The sequence below is a fragment of the Ahaetulla prasina genome, chromosome 4, assembly GCF_028640845.1.
Source record: "Ahaetulla prasina isolate Xishuangbanna chromosome 4, ASM2864084v1, whole genome shotgun sequence".
NCBI lineage: Eukaryota > Metazoa > Chordata > Lepidosauria > Squamata > Colubridae > Ahaetulla > Ahaetulla prasina.
In genome coordinates, this window is record NC_080542.1 from 27,122,397 (window position 1) to 27,143,428 (window position 21,032).

Below are 21,032 nucleotides of genomic sequence, written 5' to 3' on the forward strand. Positions count from 1 at the left end.
CAAATACAACAACCCACTAATCTGTCCAAATGCTCCCCAACATACTGCTTTTTTTAAGAAGGGGACTTTCTTACCCAATCAACCTGTTGGAATTTTATTGAAAAGCAAGCCCAAGCTTCTATGTAAGTATGGATGCCGGAGAAAGTCAAAAAACTCAAGATGGTAGCCACCATGTCATCAAAATTCCAGTTTTTTTCCCATGCAGAAACCTCTGAATATGTTCCCTTCAATGATTTTGTACTGGCTCCTTCATCTTTTAAAAGACTCACAGAAAATCTGTTTACATACTGTATGTACAATATGTACATATTGTATTGTACAATATGTAAAAATTTGTTTACATATTTTTTCTAACAGCAGAGCTAAGAATTGTCCACTGGGAAGCATCTCAAATCACCCCCAAATCCAAACCGCATCGACTCATCCAAGAATTAGTTTCAATAAACACCACAATCATTTGATGATCCTTTTGCCAACAGCAGAAGCCTCGGCCAACTTTGCTTTACTCTAAGGCAGTGTTTCTCAACCTTGGCTGCTTGAAGATGTGTGGACTTCAACTCCCAGAATTCCCAAGCCAGCATGCTGGCTAAGGAATTGTGGGACTGAAGTCCACACAACTTCAAGCTGCTAAGGTTGAGAAATACTCTCCAACTGCCATCTATGGTCCAAAAAGTCCCAGCCATTATAGCTACCACACGCAGCCATCTTCCTCCCCAAATATCAGTCCCACAAATTATAGTCTTGCTTTCTAAATCTTCATGTTGCATTCTGTCTTAGTTTTTCCTTCCTGTCATTGGGTTGTGGTCAGAATAAAATGGGGAGGAAAGAAAACCACAGAAGCCACCCAGACTTCTTCGGAGGAAAGGCAATAAAAATTTGATAGGGGAAATAAAACAAAAACAATGTAAGAACAATTTAAGTTGAATTTGGGATTCTATCGAGCATCAAATTTATAGGTACAGATATCCTTCTCTCTCTCTCTCTCTCTCTCTCTCCCCCCCCCTCTCAAAAAAATGTTCATACATCCCAAAAAGCGTTTTTCCCCTGGATTCGCCACCTGGACAGTTGACACTGTGATTTAGATACAGGATTGGGGACAATATTTGGAGAACCAGGACAGATAGTACCTCTTCCTTGACATAAAGTAATTCAGTCTCTCCATTTGCACCCCATTTTATAGTAAAATTTACCCTATAAACCTTTCCCCCATTTATTTTGCATAACAATCACAGGCAGGAAAGTCTCCGAGGCCTGGAAAAGTCCTTCAGACGTGCTGGGTTACAATTCCCATCATCCTTGGCCCACTGGATACCATAGGAGCTACAGTCTCAACTATGTGGAGGGTAGTAGTTTGAAGAAGACTGAACACCCCTCGGCTACTCTCCAAGTGTATCTAAACTTCCATTTTATGGGCCCACCCCTTCCCCCCTCCCCGACTTCTACAAATGCCCATTGAGCAATTTTGCTTCTGGCTGGAAAACCTACCTTCTGGTGGAGCCCCCATCCTGCCTGTACCCGTCCTCACTCCGTTCCAGAGCAACAGATGGTGATGGCTCAGCACCAGTGGGATGGTGGAGGGAGAGAGAGCTGGGGCAGGTGCCAGGGAGGACTTAGCTGTGCCGCTCTTCCTTCCAGACACCCTCACCCCAACTCTCTTCCCACCTTTCTTTCCCTCTCTCTTGCCTTTCCCTGCCTCTCAATTCTCCATCCGTGCCTGCCACCCTCACTAATTCATAGCACCTCCTTCTAATTCAGTATCATCCTCCCCCTTTATCTCTTCCCCTTCCTCACGTATCCCTGACAGCTTTCCCTTTTACTATTTGTCTTTCTCTTTTAATATTTAATATTTAATCTTCTACTTTCTTAAATCAGCTATTGAGTCCCCAAATGCAGTTTTTCTTCTTTTTTCTCCTTACAAGTTTTGCGATGAATGCACCTTCTCTACTGTGCACCCTTTCCTCTTTCAATAGCAAAGATATCTTCCTACCTAACCCTATTTTATCCTGAAAATTATCTTTCTGACTCATTTACAAGATTAATCTTTTCAGTCAATCTTCAATGGGAGTTACCCAATAGCTAAAAATTTCCATTTAAATGTCTTTTAAAAACCTTAAGAGCAGGGAATACTGCGATGTTAAAAAGCAAGCACCAAAACAGTAAAAATTATGGCAATAAAAACTGTGGTAAAATACAACTTTGAGTAAAGATAATCTCAGCAGTACATTTAATTAGCAATAGTCACCATTGAAATAATCACCATTAAGTCAAGGAAATATACTTGTCAAAAAGAATGATTTTTTAAAAATTCTAGTATGTTAACAATTTGTGGATCTGTTGCACTTCAGATCTAATCAATCTATTATCTATCTGATCAGTCAATCATCTACTTATCATTAAAATGATGCACCATTACTTTATTGTCCAGATACAACAATCTTACGCTGCTTATACTGTAACATTTATTCCCCAAATAAATGTGTGTATATTCCTGTGCATACAAATAAATCCACTACTGTCTAGGGTAGATCATCTACTCCAGTTTAAAATATTACTAAATTAGTAATTAGTAAATTAGGTAATAATTTAGTAATAATTACTAAATTAGGATTAACTGCCCAGTGGCCAGTCATTGATTTAATTGATGTTTTAATCCTAGCCTTTTAAAAATATTCTTATAGTACCCAGTACAGGTTCTGCTATTGCCAAATTGCAAAAAGCAACAATTCTTTTTACAGTATAAAGTGCATGATGTATTACAAATAAATAGTTGTGGTCTGGATAATTTCATGACGGCAATTTTTTTAGTTAACTGTTCCTAATTTTTACAATACTATGAAGCAAGTTGTACAATCATCTCCACTCTCTAATTGGAGATCTGATGCAGTGGTCCAGTTCATAGACAATGAAACAAAGATTTGAACTCTGCATGCTCTTCCCTGCCACAATAACTTGCTTTTGCTGTACCTCTTCCCTCATCCCTCAATGTTTGCTCTTCTCATATTTCTCTTTGCTTTTTCTTCCTCTCCCTCTCAGCTATGTCTTTCTTCTCATAGCTGGGGTGGCCTCTGGAGCCTAATGTCTTCCCTGATTGTCCAAATTATACTCATTCTCTCTCATAATTGCTGCACACATTCACAAATAAGTTCAAGTTACTTGAACTTACCTTTCCCGTCTTCCTTGTTAGGTTCTGCTTTCTCTTTCATGCTGTTGCGATTTCCAGTCTTCCAGTGTTTTCCAAACTTGGAAAAAGGACTGTTGCTGGTAGGAGATGAATTTAGGCCTGGAAAATTCCTCCTTGCTGGGGAATGTCAAACTTCAGGAGTGGTTTTTTTCCCTTTTTTTTGGGGGGGGGGGGAGGACTAGTTAACCCTTTGTTACCGAGCCACTGATGCTAGCTAGCTCTGAGCATTGCACAGTCCTATAGCAGGGACATATTAAGAGGAAGCTGCTACCTTTCCTACTCAGTGTCCCAGACAGGCATAGCATTGATCTTTACATGCTGTCCCAGCAGATTCTTGGTCCCTCCACGCCCTGACAGCTGCCACAGCTGTACCCCTGGATCTTTTCCAAAACTTGGAAGAGAACAGCTTTTCTATTCCAGGAAACTGAGGGGGCATACATAAGGGAGCATATTCTTATTTTCTCTCTTTCTAAATGCTCTAAGATACCAGAATAGACAAATTTCTTAACTCTGTGACCGATTTGTGCTAGGAACACTAGAAAAGAAAACCAACACGCTCACATGCAATATATAGGAAAGGGGGGACAGAGCCCAAAGTATAGAGCTCCACCCTAAAGCTACAAATAACTACAATGGAAAGCATATAAGCAGAGTAAACTGATCTGTGTAGGACCAGGAATATGCTAGGGTTGTCAGTAAAACTGGCTGATCTATTTTGTTTCAGCATATCGAATTCTAGTTTCACTGTCTGAAGCATGTGCATGAAACATATGTTCCATATGTATGTGTGCATGTTTACTGCAAGAATTAAAGAAACATGAGGACATTGAGATATATATTACGGGCAGTTGGCAAGGAGTATGTAATAATGGAAAAAACAGAGAGTGCCATTTTAAAGTCCTTGGGTTTTTCAAACCTTACCACAAGTAGTCCTTGACTTACATATCTGGGACCAGAATTTCTGTTGATACACGAGGTGGTTGTTGAGTGAGTTCACCTGATTTTAACAACCTTGTTTGCCAGGGTTCTTACGAAAATCATTGCAGTTGTTAAATAAATTACACAGCTGATAATTGAAGCAGGCCTCTCCCATTGACATTGTCAGAAATTGGCTGGGAAGGTTGCAAAATGGCGATCGGATGACTCCAGGACCCTGCAATCGGGGTGAAATCTAAAAATTTTCCCTACCGGTTCTGTGAGCGTGGCTTAATTGATGGGTGTGGCTTGGTGGTCAGGTGACTGGGTAGGCGTGGCCAATAACAATAATAAAAATAATAAACAAAGTACACAAAACAATGAAGTACCAAAAACCAACTTTCACACTTTACACACACTACAACACAACTGACTTACACACAATGCAAAAGCATCTGCACTTCTCCCAAAATGGCCCCTGCAACAAACAGGAACCTCACAAGCCGCAAAAAAACCCAAAACCAACTTTTACACTTTACACACACACCATAACACGACACAACACAACTGACTCACACACAATGTAAAAGCAGCTGCACTTCACCCAAAATGGCCCCTGCAACAAACAGAAACCTCTCATAGCCACAAAAACCAACTTTCACACTTTACACACACAGAACACAACACAACACAACTGACTCACACACACACACAAAATGCCACATACAGCTTTGTGAGATTTTGTGTGTTTGTGTATTTAGTGAAACACTACAGAAACACACCAAATCTCAGAAAGCTGCACAAATATTTTATTTATATTTTTAGATAAAAGCAGCTAAATTTAAAACTTCCTTAAATTGCTATGTCTAAAAAAATAAATAAAACTCCTTAAAAAAAACCCCAATTAACTGTTTTTTTAAAGCTTCCCCCCCCCTACTTACTTACCCAATTCAAGGGAAAAGGCAGGCAGATGGAGTTGCTCACTGATGAGCTGGATTGCAGGCAGGCAGATTCAATTGCTAGCTGATGCAATTGATTGCAGCAGCCGAAGCAAAGCCGGAATAGCAAGTGAGACCGAAAGAAGCAGGAAGCTGCCAAGTAGGCAAGTGGGGACCGGGCAATTAGGTGGGCATGGCCGGTGGAAGGGCAGGATTTTTGCTACCGGTTCTCCAAACTACCCACCCTCATCGCTACTGATTGCCCAATCCGGTCCAAACTGGGAGCATTTCACCCCTGCCTGCAATCATCATAAATACAGTTTATGTACGTTGCCAAGTGCTCAAATTTAGATCGTGTGACTTGCTGCAATGGCCTTAAATGCAAGGACTGGTCCTCACTTGTGCCATTGTAACTTTGAACAGTCGCTAAATGTATGGTTATAAGCTGAGGACTTTCTGTACAGAAACTCTTATTCGCAGGCCTGCTGTTAGCAAATACCAATAATTTTTCCCCCTCCATGATTATAAGAACTAAGCCCTTACTCTTTTTAAACCAATGAAACCTCAGATTCCAAACTCCAGATTAAGGTGGGCTGGCAAAATGGTCATTATGGTAGAAGCTTAGTTTCCTGGTACATTCTTACCAACAACTTCTGTGGGTAAAGCAGCAAGTTCTACAATAACTATTGCAACTCACTCCCATAAGTGGAAATTGCTATATTAGGAAGTCTAGCATAAAATCAAAACGTAGGTTTTATTTCTTCTGTTCCTTCTTCCCTCTACACAGCTAGAAAGGTCCCTACGTTTGCTTCCACAGCATAGCCCAGCTCCAGGGTCAGGAATTCACCAACCATCTATTTTGGGGGCGTATCTGATTTCAGTCCCTTGTGTTGCCATTTTGAGGGCATGAACTGCCCAGAGTATGTGCTTGTTTAAAGACCACAGAGAAAAATGACTCTCTCTCTCTTGGCCACTTGGACGGCCAAAAGAGCATGCTAGAAATTTTCAGAAAATCAGCAGCAAGACAAGCCAAAGACTATTCCAAATTGTCAAAGAGAAGAAGAGGTTTGTGAAAGACAGAATATATTTCTTTTGGTTTTAGGAAGGTGGTTTTAAAAAAAACAAAAAACAGGGGCTGCCTATTATGGTTGTAAATTATGATAGTTGTAAAGCAGAACATCACCGTGACCCAAATCTTATGATCTTTTTTGAAGTGGTTGGTAAGCAAACATAGCAGACTATAGGGTCATTAAGCAAACCCATTGTTTGCTATGGGGCATTTTTTTGCCAAAAACTGTTCAGTAAATGCTGATTTTCAGTTAAATAATCATAAATTGCGGTCATGTGTCTGCAGGATACTGCAAATGTCCGTAAACGCAGGCTGGTTGCCTAGCACCCAGAATGAAGTCACATGACCATGGGAGGGGACGACAACTAGCCTTTATAATTTTGAAACCTGGTTGTAAGTACCTTTGGCACTAATGGGCACTAAGCAACTGGTTGTAATTGAGGACTACATGTATAATTCTCATATTCTCATATTGCAAGACATTCTATAGCTTTGTAGATCTTTGTAAATCTTGTAGATCTTGGTTTTTCTCCCCAGATGCAAGGGTAATTTTATATATAATTACATCTATATATACAATACACACACATACACAATCTATATAAAGATAAAGGTTCCCCTTGCACATACGTGCTAGTCATTGCTGACTCTAGGGGGCAGTGCTCATCTCTGTTTCAAAGCCAAAGAGCCAGCGCTGTCCGAAGACGTCTCCATGGTCATATGGCCGGCATGACTCAACGCCAAACGCGCACGGAACGCTGTTACCTTCCCAGTAAACATGGTCCCTATCTTTTTTACTTGCATTTTTACGTGCTTTCAAAACTGCTAGGTTGGCAGAAGCTGGGATAAGTAACAGGAGCTCACCCCGTTACACGGCAGCACTAGGGATTCGAACCGCTGAGCTGCAGACCTTTCGATCGACAAGCTCAATGTCCTAGCCCCTGAGCCACCGCGTCCCTAATAAAATATATATATATATATATATATATATATATATATATATATATTCTGAGGTTTTCGCGGGTGTTTGTATGTAGGTCTTTGGTTATTCGGGTTTTCTCCCGCGTAAAATTGGAAGTGTCTTGGGGACGTTTCGACGAAGTCTCATTCGTCATCTTCAGGCTTCAGCTTCGTGCTTCTGGGAGCAATGTGTGACTGCAGCTGTTTCTTCCTTTTAACTGCTAGTGGGGTTTGAACTGATTGGGTGGGAGCTTGGCTGTGCTCTGATTGGATGGGGTTTTTGTGCTCTGATTGGCTGGGGTGTGTCCTGTTGGTGGGGGCTTGGTTGTGCTCAGTCTAGTCTGTGCTGCAGGGGATTTGAGCTGGTGAGCTGCATAGCTGTTGTTTGGCTTTGTGGTCGTGCCACATCTTCACAGTGGGTGTCAGTCTGCTGCATGTATGGATTGGAGGGGTTTGAAATGGCTAATGTTGCAGCTGCGGTCTGGCTTCTGGTCCTTGGTCGTGCTTCATGATCAGTGTGGGTTTGGGTCTGCTTTCTGGGTGGATGTGGTGGTGACATCCTGTGTGGACCTCGTGAGTGTGGGTCTGGTGTCATTCCTCGTGTTAGGGACACGTTTGTCAATAAGGGCAGGTTTCCAAATGGCTGGTAGGCGGGAGGTATCATCTCGTTTGTTCATGCTGTGTGGGCGTTTTTCTATCTCGATGGCTTCTCTGATTATTCTGTTGTTAAAGTGTTCAGTTTTGGCGATAGTTCTGGTCTTTTTAAAGTCAATATCGTGTCCTGTGGCTTTAAGGTGTTGGACCAGGGAAGAAGTTGGTTCCTCTTTTTTGACTGAGTTCTTGTGTTCTTCAATGCGTGCACTTATTCTTCTGTTGGTTTGTCCAATGTATGTGGTATGTATGCCAAAGGATTCAACTTTGCAGTCACTCCCAAATACATCCCCACTGAAACCATTATATGCGGAGTAGAAACCAGCCTGACCAAAATCAACCCCGATGACGCTAACAGAATCAGACTCGAAATCACCAACATCCTCTGCAGCAGCAAGCCACCCAAAAGCAACTTACCCAAAGAGGAACAGACAGCACTACTTAACCTGAAAAAAGACACCAGCATAATAATCCTACCAGCAGACAAGGGCAACGCCACAGTAGTTATGAACACATCTGACTACCAAACCAAATTAACCAACCAAGACCCTGCATACAAGCCCCTAAAAACAGACCCCACCACCTACCTAGAAAAAACCACTAGATCCAAAATAAAAGCCTCCCCCATCAGCGAAGAAATCCAACAAAGAATCATTCCCAGGGAGAAATCATCCAGATGCCCTAAGCTCTACGGCCTCCCCAAGATACACAAAGAAGGAACCCCACTCAGACCCATAGTCAGCTCCATAGGCTCACCTCTACAAAACCTAGCCAAATTTCTCGCCAAACAACTACAGCCCTATGCAGAATCCATCGCCTCACACGTCCAAAACTCATTCCAGTTCATAGATATCATAAAGAAACAAAACTTACAGCCCAGCGACCTACTCGTGAGCTTTGATGTCATATCCCTCTTCACCCAAGTGCCAATCAAAGAAGCCTTGACAGCTATCCAAAACAAATATAACCCCCCCAAGCACATCCTAGATCTGACCAACCACTGCCTATCCAACACATACTTCATCTATAATGGACAAAAATACAAACAAATAGAAGGAGCACCCATGGGATCACCCCTCTCACCTGTCATTGCCAACCTCTACATGGAACACTTTGAAACCCAAGCACTAGAAAAATCTGATCACAAACCCAAACTCTGGCTCAGATACGTAGATGACACCTTCATAATCTGGCCACACGGGAAAGAAAAACTTGACAACTTCCTCACACACCTCAATAGCCTACACCCCAAAATACAGTTCACCATGGAAACAGAAGTTAACAACCAACTTCCCTTCCTAGATGTCTTAGTCTACAGGAAACCCAATGGCTCCCTAGGACACACCATCTACCAGAAGAAAACACACACAAACCGCTATCTGCATGCATCTCACACCACCACCCAGCACAGATCAACTCCGTACCAAGACACTCATCTCCAGAACAAAACGCTTAGCTGACGAACAACACCTAAAAACCGAACTACAGACTCTCACTAACGTACTAACATCCAATGGATTCCAGAGAAATAAGATTACCAAACTAATCCAAAAAGAACCCCCCACTAAAATCCAAGACAGAGAACAAGAAAACGGCAAAGCCCTCCTCCCATATATAAAAAGCACCACAGACAGAATCAGTAAAATCCTCCACAAACACAACATCAAGACAGCATTCTGCACAAACTGAAAAATATCCACCATCCTAAGAAACCCCAAAGACAAAATTGAGTTAGAAAATCAAGGAGTATATGAAATCCCATGCACCGCGTGTCCCACCACATACATTGGACAAACCAACAGAAGATACCAGCCATTTGGAAACCTGCCCTTATTGACAAACGTGTCCCTAACACGAGGAATGACACCAGACCCACACTCACGAGGTCCACACAGGATGTCACCACCACACATCCACCCAGAAAGCAGACCCAAACCCACACTGATCATGAAGCACGATTAAGGACCAGAAGCCAGACCGCAGCTGCAACATTGGCCATTTCAAACCCCTCCAATCCATACATGCAGCAGACTGACACCCACTGTGAAGATGTGGCACGACCGCGAACACGAAGCCGGACAACAGCTGTGCAGCTCACCAGCTCAAATCCCCCTGCAGCTCAGACTAATCTGAGCACAACCAAGCCCCCACCCAAAGAGGACACACCCCACCCAATCAGAGCACCAAAACCCCATCCAATCAGAGCACAGCCAAGCTCCCACCCAATCAGTTCAACCCCCACTAGCAGTTAAAAGGAAGAAACAGCTGCAGTCACACATTGCTCCCAGAAGCACGAAGCTGAAGCCTGAAGATGATGAATGAGACTTCACGAAACGTTGCCAAGACATTTCCAATTTTACATGGGAGAAAACCCGAATAACCAAAGACCTACATACAAACACCGTGAAAACCTCAGAAAACAAATATATATATATATATATATATATATATATATATATATATATATATATATATATATATATAGGTCTTTGGTTGTTGGGTTTTCTCCGTAAAATTGGAAGTGTCTTGGCGACGTTGACAATCTCATTCGTCATCTTCAGGCTTCAGCTTCGTCTTCTTTAACTATTTAACTATTTAACTGTTTAACTATTTAACTGTTTCTTCCTTTTAACTAGCAGTTAAAAGGAAGAAACAGCTGCGATCACACATTGCTCCCAGAAGCACGAAGCTGAAGCCTGAAGATGACGAATGAGACTTCGCCAAGACACTTCCAATTTTACACGGGAGAAAACCCGAACAACCAAAGACCAAACAAAACAATTCTATTCTATTCTTAACACTGTGTAAGCCGCCCTGAGTCTTTGGAGAAGGGCGGGATATAAATGCAAATTTAAAAAAAATGTCAATTATGGAAAAGTATATGAGGTAAATGAAAAAAAAGACATAGAAAACTAGATGTTGCCAGAATAAATAGAAAAGGGGGTTAGGGGATTATAAATACAAATGTACAATTACGAAATGATAGATTGGGTTAAAATGGAAAAGAAACTGAAAAGAAAGTATACAATATTAAAAAATTGGAGTTGCTCAGTTACCAAACAAGGGAAATATTACACAAGAAATATTACAAATATTACAATATTTGTATTATTACAATATTTGTATTACAAAGAAAAAAGAAAGAAGAGAGGAACAGAGGATAAGATAGAGGAGGGGAAGGAGAGAGAGGAATGGAAGGAAGGGAAAGGAGAGAAGGATAGGATAGGGGATAAGAGTAGGGGAGAAGGTAAGAAAGGAAGGAAAGAAGAGAGGAGTGGGGGAGAGGAAGGGGAAGTAGGAAAGAGGAAGGAGAAGAGGAGGAAGAAGGTAGGAAAGGTGAGGAGGGAAGGAGGGAAAAGAGAAGAAGAGGGTTTGTTGTGAAATGAAGAGGAAGAGAGGGTAGAAGAGCAACCCCAAACAGAATTAAAGTGTTTTATTTTTATACTTTCTTTAGAAAAAATATGTATGATAATGTATGGATAAGAGAATATACATTTACAATGTTTATAAGAAAAGAAAAAATAAAAAAATTCATAAAAAAAAAGAAATCCACAAGTCTTAAAGTTGCCAAGGTTGGAGACCCCTGCTATAGAGCACTGCGCACCAGAACCACTAGACACAAGAACAGTTTTTTCTCGAACAACATCAATCTGCTAAACAAAAAATTCCCTCAACACTGTCAAACTAGTTACTAAGTCTGCATTACTATTAATCTTCTCATTGTTCCTATCACCCATCTCCTCCCACTTATTTATTTATTTATTTATTGTTTCAATTTCTATACCGCCCTTCTCCCAAAGGACTCAGGGCGGTTTACAGCCAAAGTAAAGACAGTTAGTACAATTTTTAGGACCAGTTTTTAGGACCAGTTTAAAAGGAAAAAGACTTATGACTGTATGACTGTAACCTTGACTGTATGACTGTAACCTTGACTGTTTCCCTATGACTATCATTAAGTATTGTACCTTATGATTCTTGACGAATGTATCTTTTCTTTCATGTACACTGAGAGTGTATGCACCAAGATTCCTTGTGTGTCCAATCCCACGTGGCCAATAAAGAATTCTACTCTATTCTATTCATACTTGGCCAATAAAGAATTCTATTCTATTCTATTCTATTCTATTCTATTCTATTCTATTCTATTCTATTCTATTCTATTCTATTCTATTCTATTCTATTCTATTCTAATCAAATGCTTGGTACAGTGGCTGAAGTTCCAGATGCAAGTCACTTTCAAGGAGCTGTTGGCCAAATATAGAATTTTTCTGGCTTTAAAATAACGTTCAATCAGCACCGCTGCACGCCAATAATTCCTACTGCAGTACTTAATGTCACTTATTTTTACTTTGTCTGAAACCATCCCTCAGGATTTTGATTTACAATAATACTGTTGTAGAATTTTCTATTGCTTAAAGCTGTATAGTTAGCATCTGATTAGTTGATATTGACATTTTGTAGCCTTTGTGATTTTGCCAGCTATTTGAGCATGTTAATACATCTGATTTTGCCTATATTTTTTCTGTTTATTATAGAAAGGTTATTCATCCCAAGAGAGCCAAAGATTTAGTTTTTCCGATATCAGTTTTGTTTCCAAATATGTGATTTATGAAGCATCGTAACATTCTTTTATTGGTAAATGTAAGAGAAATTGGTATAGTCATCACAATTAATACTTTATCTTTCTTTCTGACAGAATGAAGCATTTTGATAACAATAAAATCATTATTGTTAGGAAAGACAATTTAATTATAGCATTTTACCTTTGGGGTTAATCGTAGTCATCTGGGAAACAATATTCTTCTTGGTGCTTTCTGGAAAATAATTAATAGTTTCTCTAAGAATAATATTTTCTGTGTGCATCTTCAGTTTTGATTCCAGGTGACTCGTTATTTCATGGCAATCCCATTTTCAGAAGTGGTTTGCACTGCTATTGCCCAAGGGCTGAGAGAGCATACTAACCCAGTCATTCACTTGGCTTTTGTACCTATGACAGGATTAGAACTCACTCTCTATTTTCTAGTTTGTGGTTTTAACCACTACAGTAAAATGTGGCTCTCTTACACCTTAATTGGTAATAAATATTTCCTCCACAAATTTGAAGAATTCATCTTTAAAATGATGTAGGCTACTAGCCTTAAAATTTGCATAGCAAGCCAATAATTTGCCCTCAATTTCATCCTACAGCCTGGAAAGGAGGACAGTAGTACAATGGAAAGACACTGTCAAATTATGTCTTAAATCCCAATAAACAAACATACATTAATCATAGTGGCCAGGATAGCTCAGGCTGTTAGAAGCCTGTTATTAGAACACAGCAGCCTGCAATTACTGCAGGTTCAAGCCCGGCCCAAGGTTGACTCAGCCTTCCATCCTTTATAAGGTAGGTAAAATGAGGACCCAGATTGTTGGGGGGGCAATAAGTTGACTTTGTAAAAATATACAAATAGAATGAGACTATTGCCTTATACACTGTAAGCCGCCCTGAGTCTTCGGAGAAGGGCGGGATATAAATGTAAACAAAAAAAAAATAGTCATAAAACCAAAATTAGACCTAGAGCAGAGATCTCCAACCTTGGCAACTTTAAGCCTGCAGGATTTCAACTCCCAGAATTCTCCAGCCAGCTTTGCTGGAAGTTGAAATCCTCCAGGCTTAAAGTTGCCAAGGTTGGAGACCCCTGACCTAGAGGATGTAGTCCATTCCAATAGGACTGCATTTTTTCCTTTTGTTTTTAGAAGAAAGCTATCAGTAGTATGTTTTTAACTCTAAATTTCTAAAGGTCGCTGCCTATTTGGTTACAATATACTCCTCTGCACATGCACTTTTCCAGTTTACATTGCCAAAAGCAGTTGTGTCTAACCTTAATTCAACTCTCAACTGGAATTTAAAGATGTGTGGACTTCAACTCCCAGACGTCTCCAGCCAGCATTACTGACAATCCTGGGAGTTGAAGTCCAAAGTTGGACACAGTTAAAAGTTGAAAAGTTGAGACATGCTGAAACAAGACAATTAGTTCAACAGTCCTACGGCTTTATCTATTAAGTCTTGCCCTGACAAAGAGGCAACCGGATGCCAAAGAAACTCAACAAAACACAAGCGAGCTCACATCCCATTTTCCCTTCGCCTTTATCCTTCACGCCGTTAATAAAAGTTTCAATTTGCTTTCTCAGTACCTCTTTTCGCGCACGCGCACATTTAGACTGGCCAAAGGGCGGAGATTATATCCCTTCGCGGGCGTATTCCTTGGGTAGCGCGCATGCGTAAAATGTAGGTCTTGCGAGAGTGAGGTTTAGGAAAAGTGAGGCGGGGCCAAAGTAGTATAAAAAGCCCACGTGCGCCGGCGTTCCCTTCTGTTTCAAATGGCGGCCAGCTGCAGGTGGGTGTTTGCAGGGTGGGGGTGGGACGGCGGGGGGGGGAGTGTTAAAGGATCATTTGGATCATTTTTATTTGCTGCTGTGATACTTTCAGTAATGATTCTTTTTTTTTTTAAAACGAGCCGGACCTGTTGATTGTTTTAAAAAGTCGGGGAGGGGGACTTCTTAGCAAAGGAGGATTGGAATAAGAAATAGGATTATAATATGGGCGGGAAGATGCGATCCTTATAGAAAAGGCCTTCAAGGATCTATGGAATGGGAATTCAATCAATCGGAGCTGGAAGGGACCTTGGAGGTCTTCTAGTCCAGCCCCACCCTGCACAAGATCCTACATACCGTTTCAGAAAAGTGACTGCCTACAGCCCCTTCTTAAAAACTTTCAGTGATGAAGCATCCACAACTTCTGATGGCAAGCTGTTCCACTGATTAATTGTCTTTAAATATTAGGAAGTTTCTCCTTAATTCCAGTTTGCTTCTCTCCTTGGTTAGTTTCCATCCATTGTTGCTTGTCCTGTCCTCTGATACTTTGGAAAATAAATTGACACCCTCCTTTTTGTGGCAGTCTCTCAAATACTGGAATACTACTATCGTGTCCCCACTAGTCTTTCTTGTCTCTACACTAGTCAAACCCTCCAATCGTTATTAATTTGTTTTAGTCTCCAGGCCTTTAATCATCTTAACTGCTCTTCTCTGCACTTTTTCCAAAATGTCAACATTTTTTTTTGGTAATGTGATCAAAACTAGATGCAGTATTCCAGGTGTGGTCTTACCAAGGCTTTATATAAAGCGATGCTTAATACTTAATGTGATTTTGATCCTGTGCCTCTGCTTATACAAACGAGGATTGTATTTGCTTTTTTGGCTGCTGACAGACTGCTGGCTCATGTTTAAGGATGGTCCATTAGGACTCCAAGGATCCTTTCACAGTTACTGTTTTGAGCCAAGTTTTGCCTAATCTGTACTTTTACCTTTGATTTAATTGAATTAAGCATCTTTTCCTTCTTTGGTAGGTGGGATAGGAGTATAGATGAGAAGAACGTGGCAACAGGATTCTTCCAATGATGTTAGCACTGGGCACAGACTACTATGATGATAACAGTGCCTCCCTTGCCTTTGACATCTTGGGGGACTGAGGAACAGAATCCTGGCCTGCCTGTTAAAATTTGTGACTGAGGAAGAAGTTCTTGGGAGTGTTTGATTGCTGGTAGTGACTGCCATGTTAGGGAAACACTGGTGCAGGAAGTCCTCAACTTAACAATTTGTTTAGTGACTGTTCAAAGTTACAACGGCACTGAAAAAGTGACTTACGATTGTTTTTCATGCTTACGATCATTGCAGCATCCCCATGGTCACATGATCAGAATTCAGACACGTGGCAACTGACTCGCACTTATGACGGTTGCAATGTTCCCAATGTGATCTTCTGAAAGTATTGTGACCTGACAAGCAAAGTCAGTGGGGAAGCCACAGATTCATTTAACAACCATTACTAACTTAACTGCAGTGATTCACTTAACTATGGCAAGGAAGATCGTAAAATGAGGCAAAAGTTACTTAAATGTTTCACTTAGCAACAGAAATGTTGGGTTCAATTTGGGTCATAAATTGAGGACTACCTGTATTTGCCATAACAGGTAAGTTAACTGAAGAATAGATTTCTCCCCCTCTGTCATGGCCAGCTGAGGAATTCTAGAGTTGAAGTCTGCACACCTTGAAAGTTGCCAAGGTTGAGAAACACTGCTCTAAATGCATACTAAAAGTGTATACATACCCATTTAATGAATAGATCTTATTCATGATCTATTGAAGTATCATGAAAAAGGCCAAGCCGTGTCCTCCAAATAATTTAATTGTGAGTGTCAAGAAAGCTCAGTTTGGTCTACAGGTTAAGGCACCAGAAAGCGGGAGAGTCTTAGCCATGAAAACCAACTGGGTGAGTTTGGGCCAGTCACTCTCAGCCCAACCTGCCCTGCACAAAAATTGTTGTGAAAAATTGGAATACTGCTTTTATTGGGTTATTTGTAAAATAAAAGTGGGACACAAATAAAAATCTTGAGTGGTAGGTACAATGAGGCGAGCATGTTAGAAAGGGTATGTTACTGCTTTTTGCTTTAATATAACTTTCTGAAAGTGACCTACTTATTCCCTCCTCCCGCCACCCATCTGTGTCTCCTTTAGATTGTGCAGATGTGATTATACCAGATCCTGGAAACAGGAAATTACTAGCAAACCAAAAGCAACTCCAGATGTTTCTGCAAATGGAAGACATGAGGCCATTCTACATGTGGAATGGTTGAAGGTAGGACCAGCAAGACTTGGGTTTGTGTTACACTATTGTTGCACAAAAAGAACTGATAAGATCAAACGCCTTTGATCTTCCCCCTTCCTCCTTTTAATAGCTTTCTGATCCCATCCCTACTAATAAAATACAATTTTTCCTCAAAGGAAATAAAATGCTGACAAGCAGCTCCGTAATCAACATTTAAAAAGCATGGCAGTTTTAATATTTGTGCCTATGCTCTTAAACCTCTGCCTAGCCAGGAAGATCTTTGCTAATAAAGAAGATAACAGAATATTTCCTCTAACCATAAAGACTATACTTCCTGCTTCCTTGTGGTCGTAAAAACATTTCACTCACACTAAAGGCTCAACATTTCTATATAAACCTTGCTGATGTGCCAATGTGTGTTCAGCCACCCCAGAAACATGTTGCTGTCTCTCCACTAGAGGGACTAATGGAAGCCTCAGATCAGAGGAAGTTGCTTGTCAAGGCGGGAAGCACATGCACCAATTATGCAGGAAATGGACTTTGTTCAGAGATGAAACGGGAAAACCAATCTGGCTAAATAAAGATACTTTAAAAAATAAAGGAAAAAATGCAGTAACATTGATCTTTCTCCTATTCTGTGCAATCACTGGGCAATTAATATGTTCATTGAGATTTTTGCCTTTCCTAATTTAAGATTTACAATGAGAATCGGGGTGTGTAAACCCGAGTTCTGTTTTCCTTTCCTTTTCTCTTTCCCTTGTGTATGTGTGTTGAAGTCTTTGTGTGTTGAGATAAGCGCAACTGGTAAATGGCTATAAGCCCTAGAGAAAAGAATTTTTAAATCCTGTTAGGAAAATGTTAAAAAAAATAAGCCATAAAAACATATACATCTTCACTTTAGTTTGCTTGGCGAGCAAAACCGGGTGAAGAGAACCATGTTCCCTATTCTTTCCGTGTCCTTTTAAGTGTGTCCGGAGGGAATGTTCTAAACTCATTTAAAAGTAAAGGTTTTTTTATTGTATGTATGTTTTAGCTAAGTGTCTTTTGGGTGGATTTTGTTTGTCTGTAAACCAGGAAATACATCTATCCACAAATACCTACTTATTTCTAGTCCTCAAGTCTTTGTCTATGCATGTACCTTTTTCTATTAGCTCATTTTAGTTTACAAGCTGGGAAATAATCTCTCTTCCCCCAATAATATCTTTAAGCCTTGGACTTTGCAAATTTAACCTACAAATTATTCACCCCATGCCATTCCACTTCTCCATATTGCTTCCCAAGTCTCCATCATTTCCTAGCGAATTGCTCTATAGATTCCTACTGAGTTAAATGATAATAGATCCTGCATGATTCCCCCACTGCAGCTAAAGGAACAACTTTGTTGCAATTAAATTTGCATTTGAAAAGAAATAAAGCAAAACAGTTGTAAATGAGTGGAAAAACTTGGTGTTTGCAATGCAAAGAGTAAACGCTTTCAAATAGTTCCCTTTTTATCGACATGCTACATGCATATCTACATGCTAGGAGGGAAGACGGTTGGGCAGTTTCAGTTATTTTAGAAGTCATTTTTCCTGAAAGCTGGTTAGCCCAATAAATTTGGTCTCAAAGAGTCTCCCTTGTGTTCTAAGTGATTGGGAGTAGAGGGCTGAGGCATTCTTTTCAGTGTGCATTCTATTGTGCTTGTTCATTTTCACCTGCAGATTATCCCAGAACTGAAGTGAGGTATCAAAAAAGTGGGGAAAGGGCTGCAGATATGATCCCCCTTCTTTTTTCCCCAGCCTCCTTGTATGTTGAGTTCTGGAATATATCATATCCACCCCCCACCCACCCAACCCACGATAATCTGTGTGTAAGCAATTTTTCTTTTTTCCTAAAGTTTACTTCATTTTTAAGTATATATGCTTTATCATTGTAGTTTCTGGACACCAAATAAATGAAGAGACCTCCTTTCCAAAATGCAGCCTGCCTCAGACTTAATTCTTTGCCTGCGTTCTTCTCCTGGCTTGGAATAAGAAATAAACCAGATTTAACCTCCAGCAGAACCTTACAAAGGGAAGAATTGGCAGAACAGAGGGAGATGATCTGCCCTTCGCCTCCTGGAATGGTGGTTCCTCCTTTTCCTAGTATTTCTTCTCCAAGTGTCTTTTGCTTTTGAGAGACTGAGAATCTCATAGTGGAAGGTGAGGGTATAATATTAAAATGCAGAAGGGAAGGGCTTCATGTTAAAACCATTTCAGAGATTTATTTGCCCCCATGCTTTGTTTACCTTCTTCTGCCTCTTTTCCCTTCCCATAGATTAAGATGCTTTTATACAGTTGGTCCTCAACTTACAACCTTTCATTTAGTGACTGTTCAGTGTTACAACAGCACTGCAAAAAAAAGGGACTTCTGACCATTTTTTCACACAACTCTTGCAGCATTTCCCATGGACACTTGGCAACTGGCTCATGACGGTTGCTGTGTCCTGGGATCACCTTTTGAGACTTTCTGACAAGCAAAGTGGGGAAGCCAGGTTCACTTAACAAATGTGTAACTGATTTAACTGCTGCAGTGATTCACTTAACTCTGGCAAGAAGGCAAAACTCACTCAGCAATTGCCTTGCTTGGCAGTTGAGGTTTTGCTCAGTTGTGGTTGTAAATCGAGGACTACTTGTAATCACTTACATAAAGCTTTAGGTGCTAAGTATTGTAATGGGCAGAAAATGTCAATTACTCCTGGAAGATGGGTAAATGGAAATGAAGCCCAACACTGATTGTTGCTTTGAAACCGTGATTCTATTAGCATGGTATTTTTCAAGAATGAGAATTTAAGCAAAGCACATTTTAAAGATTTTATTAAAAAATTTATACAGCCACCCAACTTGGTGGGGTTACAAGGATAAAATTCCAGTACAAAAGCAATACAGTGCTGCCCCCTCCCCCCCATTGACAATAATTAGAGCAGCCACTTGATGGGCTCCATGTCACTCTGGGGTCCCCAGTCTCATTGGCAGAACCTCATCTTCAGGGCCTTGGGAAAGAGTGCCAAAGTGGGGGCCAGTCTTATCTCTGAAGGGATGATGTTCCACAGGGAGGGATCCACTACAGAAGAAGCTCGAGTAGATTTCTAACTTGGATATCTTTTATTTTTCGTAGGTGAAATGTTACACAGTATCTGGCAGGCTTAATGTGAGCCAGGCTCTTCTGGAATGTATGCAATGTAGCCTACTAGGACCCTTAAAAGGCTGTTGGTAAGTAATTATGTACTGCGGAGGTGATTAGTAATTTTCACTTGTCTACCCCATTTTGGTGCCTATCAAATGTATAGGAATTGAAACCCAACTAATCTCATGATACTTCATTGGGGATGGCTGTCCAAAGTTTAGGTGTTGCGATGCTAATGTATTTTGTGTTGTTTGTTTCAGCCTGTCCACATTTTAACGAGAGCATCGAGGAAGCCTGCGTGGAGGACCTTCTTCCCCAAGAAGAAACGCAATTCAGAAATTTTCCTGGATCCAATATTTGCAATAGGAGGGATTTGGCATTGTTTATCCATTAAATCCCTTATTCTGTTTTTCGTGCAGAAGTGAGAGGCTTACTTATCAGATCCTGATTAGAAAGCAGTGGGAGGTTTACTTACTTACTCTCTTACTCAATAAACATTTCATTAATTGGTGAATAACTTTGCTATGTCTGTTGAAGCTGCAAAGGGCAATACCGCTAAACTCCTGCAAAATACTTGAGATAACTTTGGACTCCAGCAGCAGCTTTATACGCACACCCATCTGAATAAACTCTAGCTGGTCATACTGCTGCAAAACATAAACCTTCTTAAAAGGGGTTACTTTCCCTTCAAATGTCCTACCCCTGCTCTTAGTAGCAGGAAAAGGGTAGCCTTTGAAGAGCTGTGCGGCTTACTTAAAATATCATATGATGCAATAGGGTTGTGAACCTCTGCTGTAGATGCTACTTAGAACTGGGTCAAGTAGCCAAGTTCAATGGCTGGGAAAGGAACAGCAAAAATTGCTCTGCAGAGTGGGGGAGAATCTGAAGACTTGCAGCAAAATGTAGCAGTTACATTTTTGGAAGGTGATCTTGGGCCACTAAATCCATCACATCCAGGACATAAACTGTTTCAACTCCTACCCTCAAAACAACACTATAGAGCACTGCACAACAGAACAACTAGACACAAGAACAGTTTTTTCCCGAAGGCCATCACTCTGCTAAACAAATAATTCCCTCAACACTGTCAGACTATTTACTGAATCTGCACTACTATTAAGCTTCTCATAGTTCCCATCACCAATCTCTTTCCACTTATGACTGTAACTTTGTTGCTGGCAATCCTTATGATTTATATTGATATATTGACCATCAATTGTATTGTACCTTGATGAACGTATCTTCTTTTATGTACACTGAGAGCATATGCACCAAGACCTTGTGTGTCCAATCACACTTGGCCAATAAAAATTCTATTCTATTCTATTCTATAGCTGCCCAGTCAAAAAATCTCCAAGCAATGTTCTTTTCAAGGATGCTGTCTTTCCATACAATTGGGTTTCTGCAACCTTTTCAGTTCCCTGTATTCATGGATTTGTGTCCCCTTGAGAGATCCCAGGCGAGACAATATAGCCATCTCTTGGGAGTTCATGGCACCTGCAACTATTAGTCACAAATTAAATACTAAAG

General features: G+C 40.6%; 1 protein-coding gene, 1 long non-coding RNA gene and 1 other non-coding gene across 9 annotated transcripts in view; 2 read left to right on the forward strand and 1 right to left on the reverse strand.

Moving 5' to 3' along the window:
* The window catches only part of LOC131197696 (protein kinase C and casein kinase substrate in neurons protein 2-like), a 64,674-nt gene extending 50,749 nt beyond the window's left edge, over nt 1-13,925 (reverse strand). Inside the window, exons 1-2 of one of the 4 annotated variants that reach the window (XM_058182064.1) lie at nt 13,889-13,925; nt 12,478-12,528 (exon numbers count right to left, since the gene is read on the reverse strand). In XM_058182064.1, the coding sequence (XP_058038047.1) occupies nt 12,478-12,528; nt 13,889-13,910 (73 nt within the window). In that variant the 5' untranslated portion in view covers nt 13,911-13,925. Of the gene's footprint in view, nt 1-1,485; nt 1,610-3,163; nt 3,700-5,041; nt 5,064-12,477; nt 12,529-13,888 lie in introns of those variants that run through there. The other 3 variants (XM_058182067.1, XM_058182065.1, XM_058182066.1) reach the window with 3 other exon arrangements.
* LOC131197697 (uncharacterized) overlaps nt 1-20,019 on the forward strand; it is a 30,028-nt gene extending 10,009 nt beyond the window's left edge. The window contains exons 1-5 of one of the 4 annotated variants that reach the window (XR_009155012.1): nt 6,075-6,099; nt 16,268-16,388; nt 18,274-18,538; nt 19,494-19,588; nt 19,763-20,019. This is a non-coding gene — a long non-coding RNA (uncharacterized LOC131197697). Of the gene's footprint in view, nt 1-6,074; nt 6,100-14,066; nt 14,092-15,066; nt 15,724-16,267; nt 16,389-18,273; nt 18,539-19,493; nt 19,589-19,762 lie in introns of those variants that run through there. The other 3 variants (XR_009155010.1, XR_009155009.1, XR_009155011.1) reach the window with 3 other exon arrangements.
* On the forward strand, nt 15,140-15,229 carry LOC131199009 (small nucleolar RNA SNORD88). Its single transcript, XR_009155246.1, has one exon. It is a non-coding gene; the product is annotated as a small nucleolar RNA SNORD88 (small nucleolar RNA).
* Nucleotides 20,020-21,032: the final 1,013 nt, after the last annotated feature.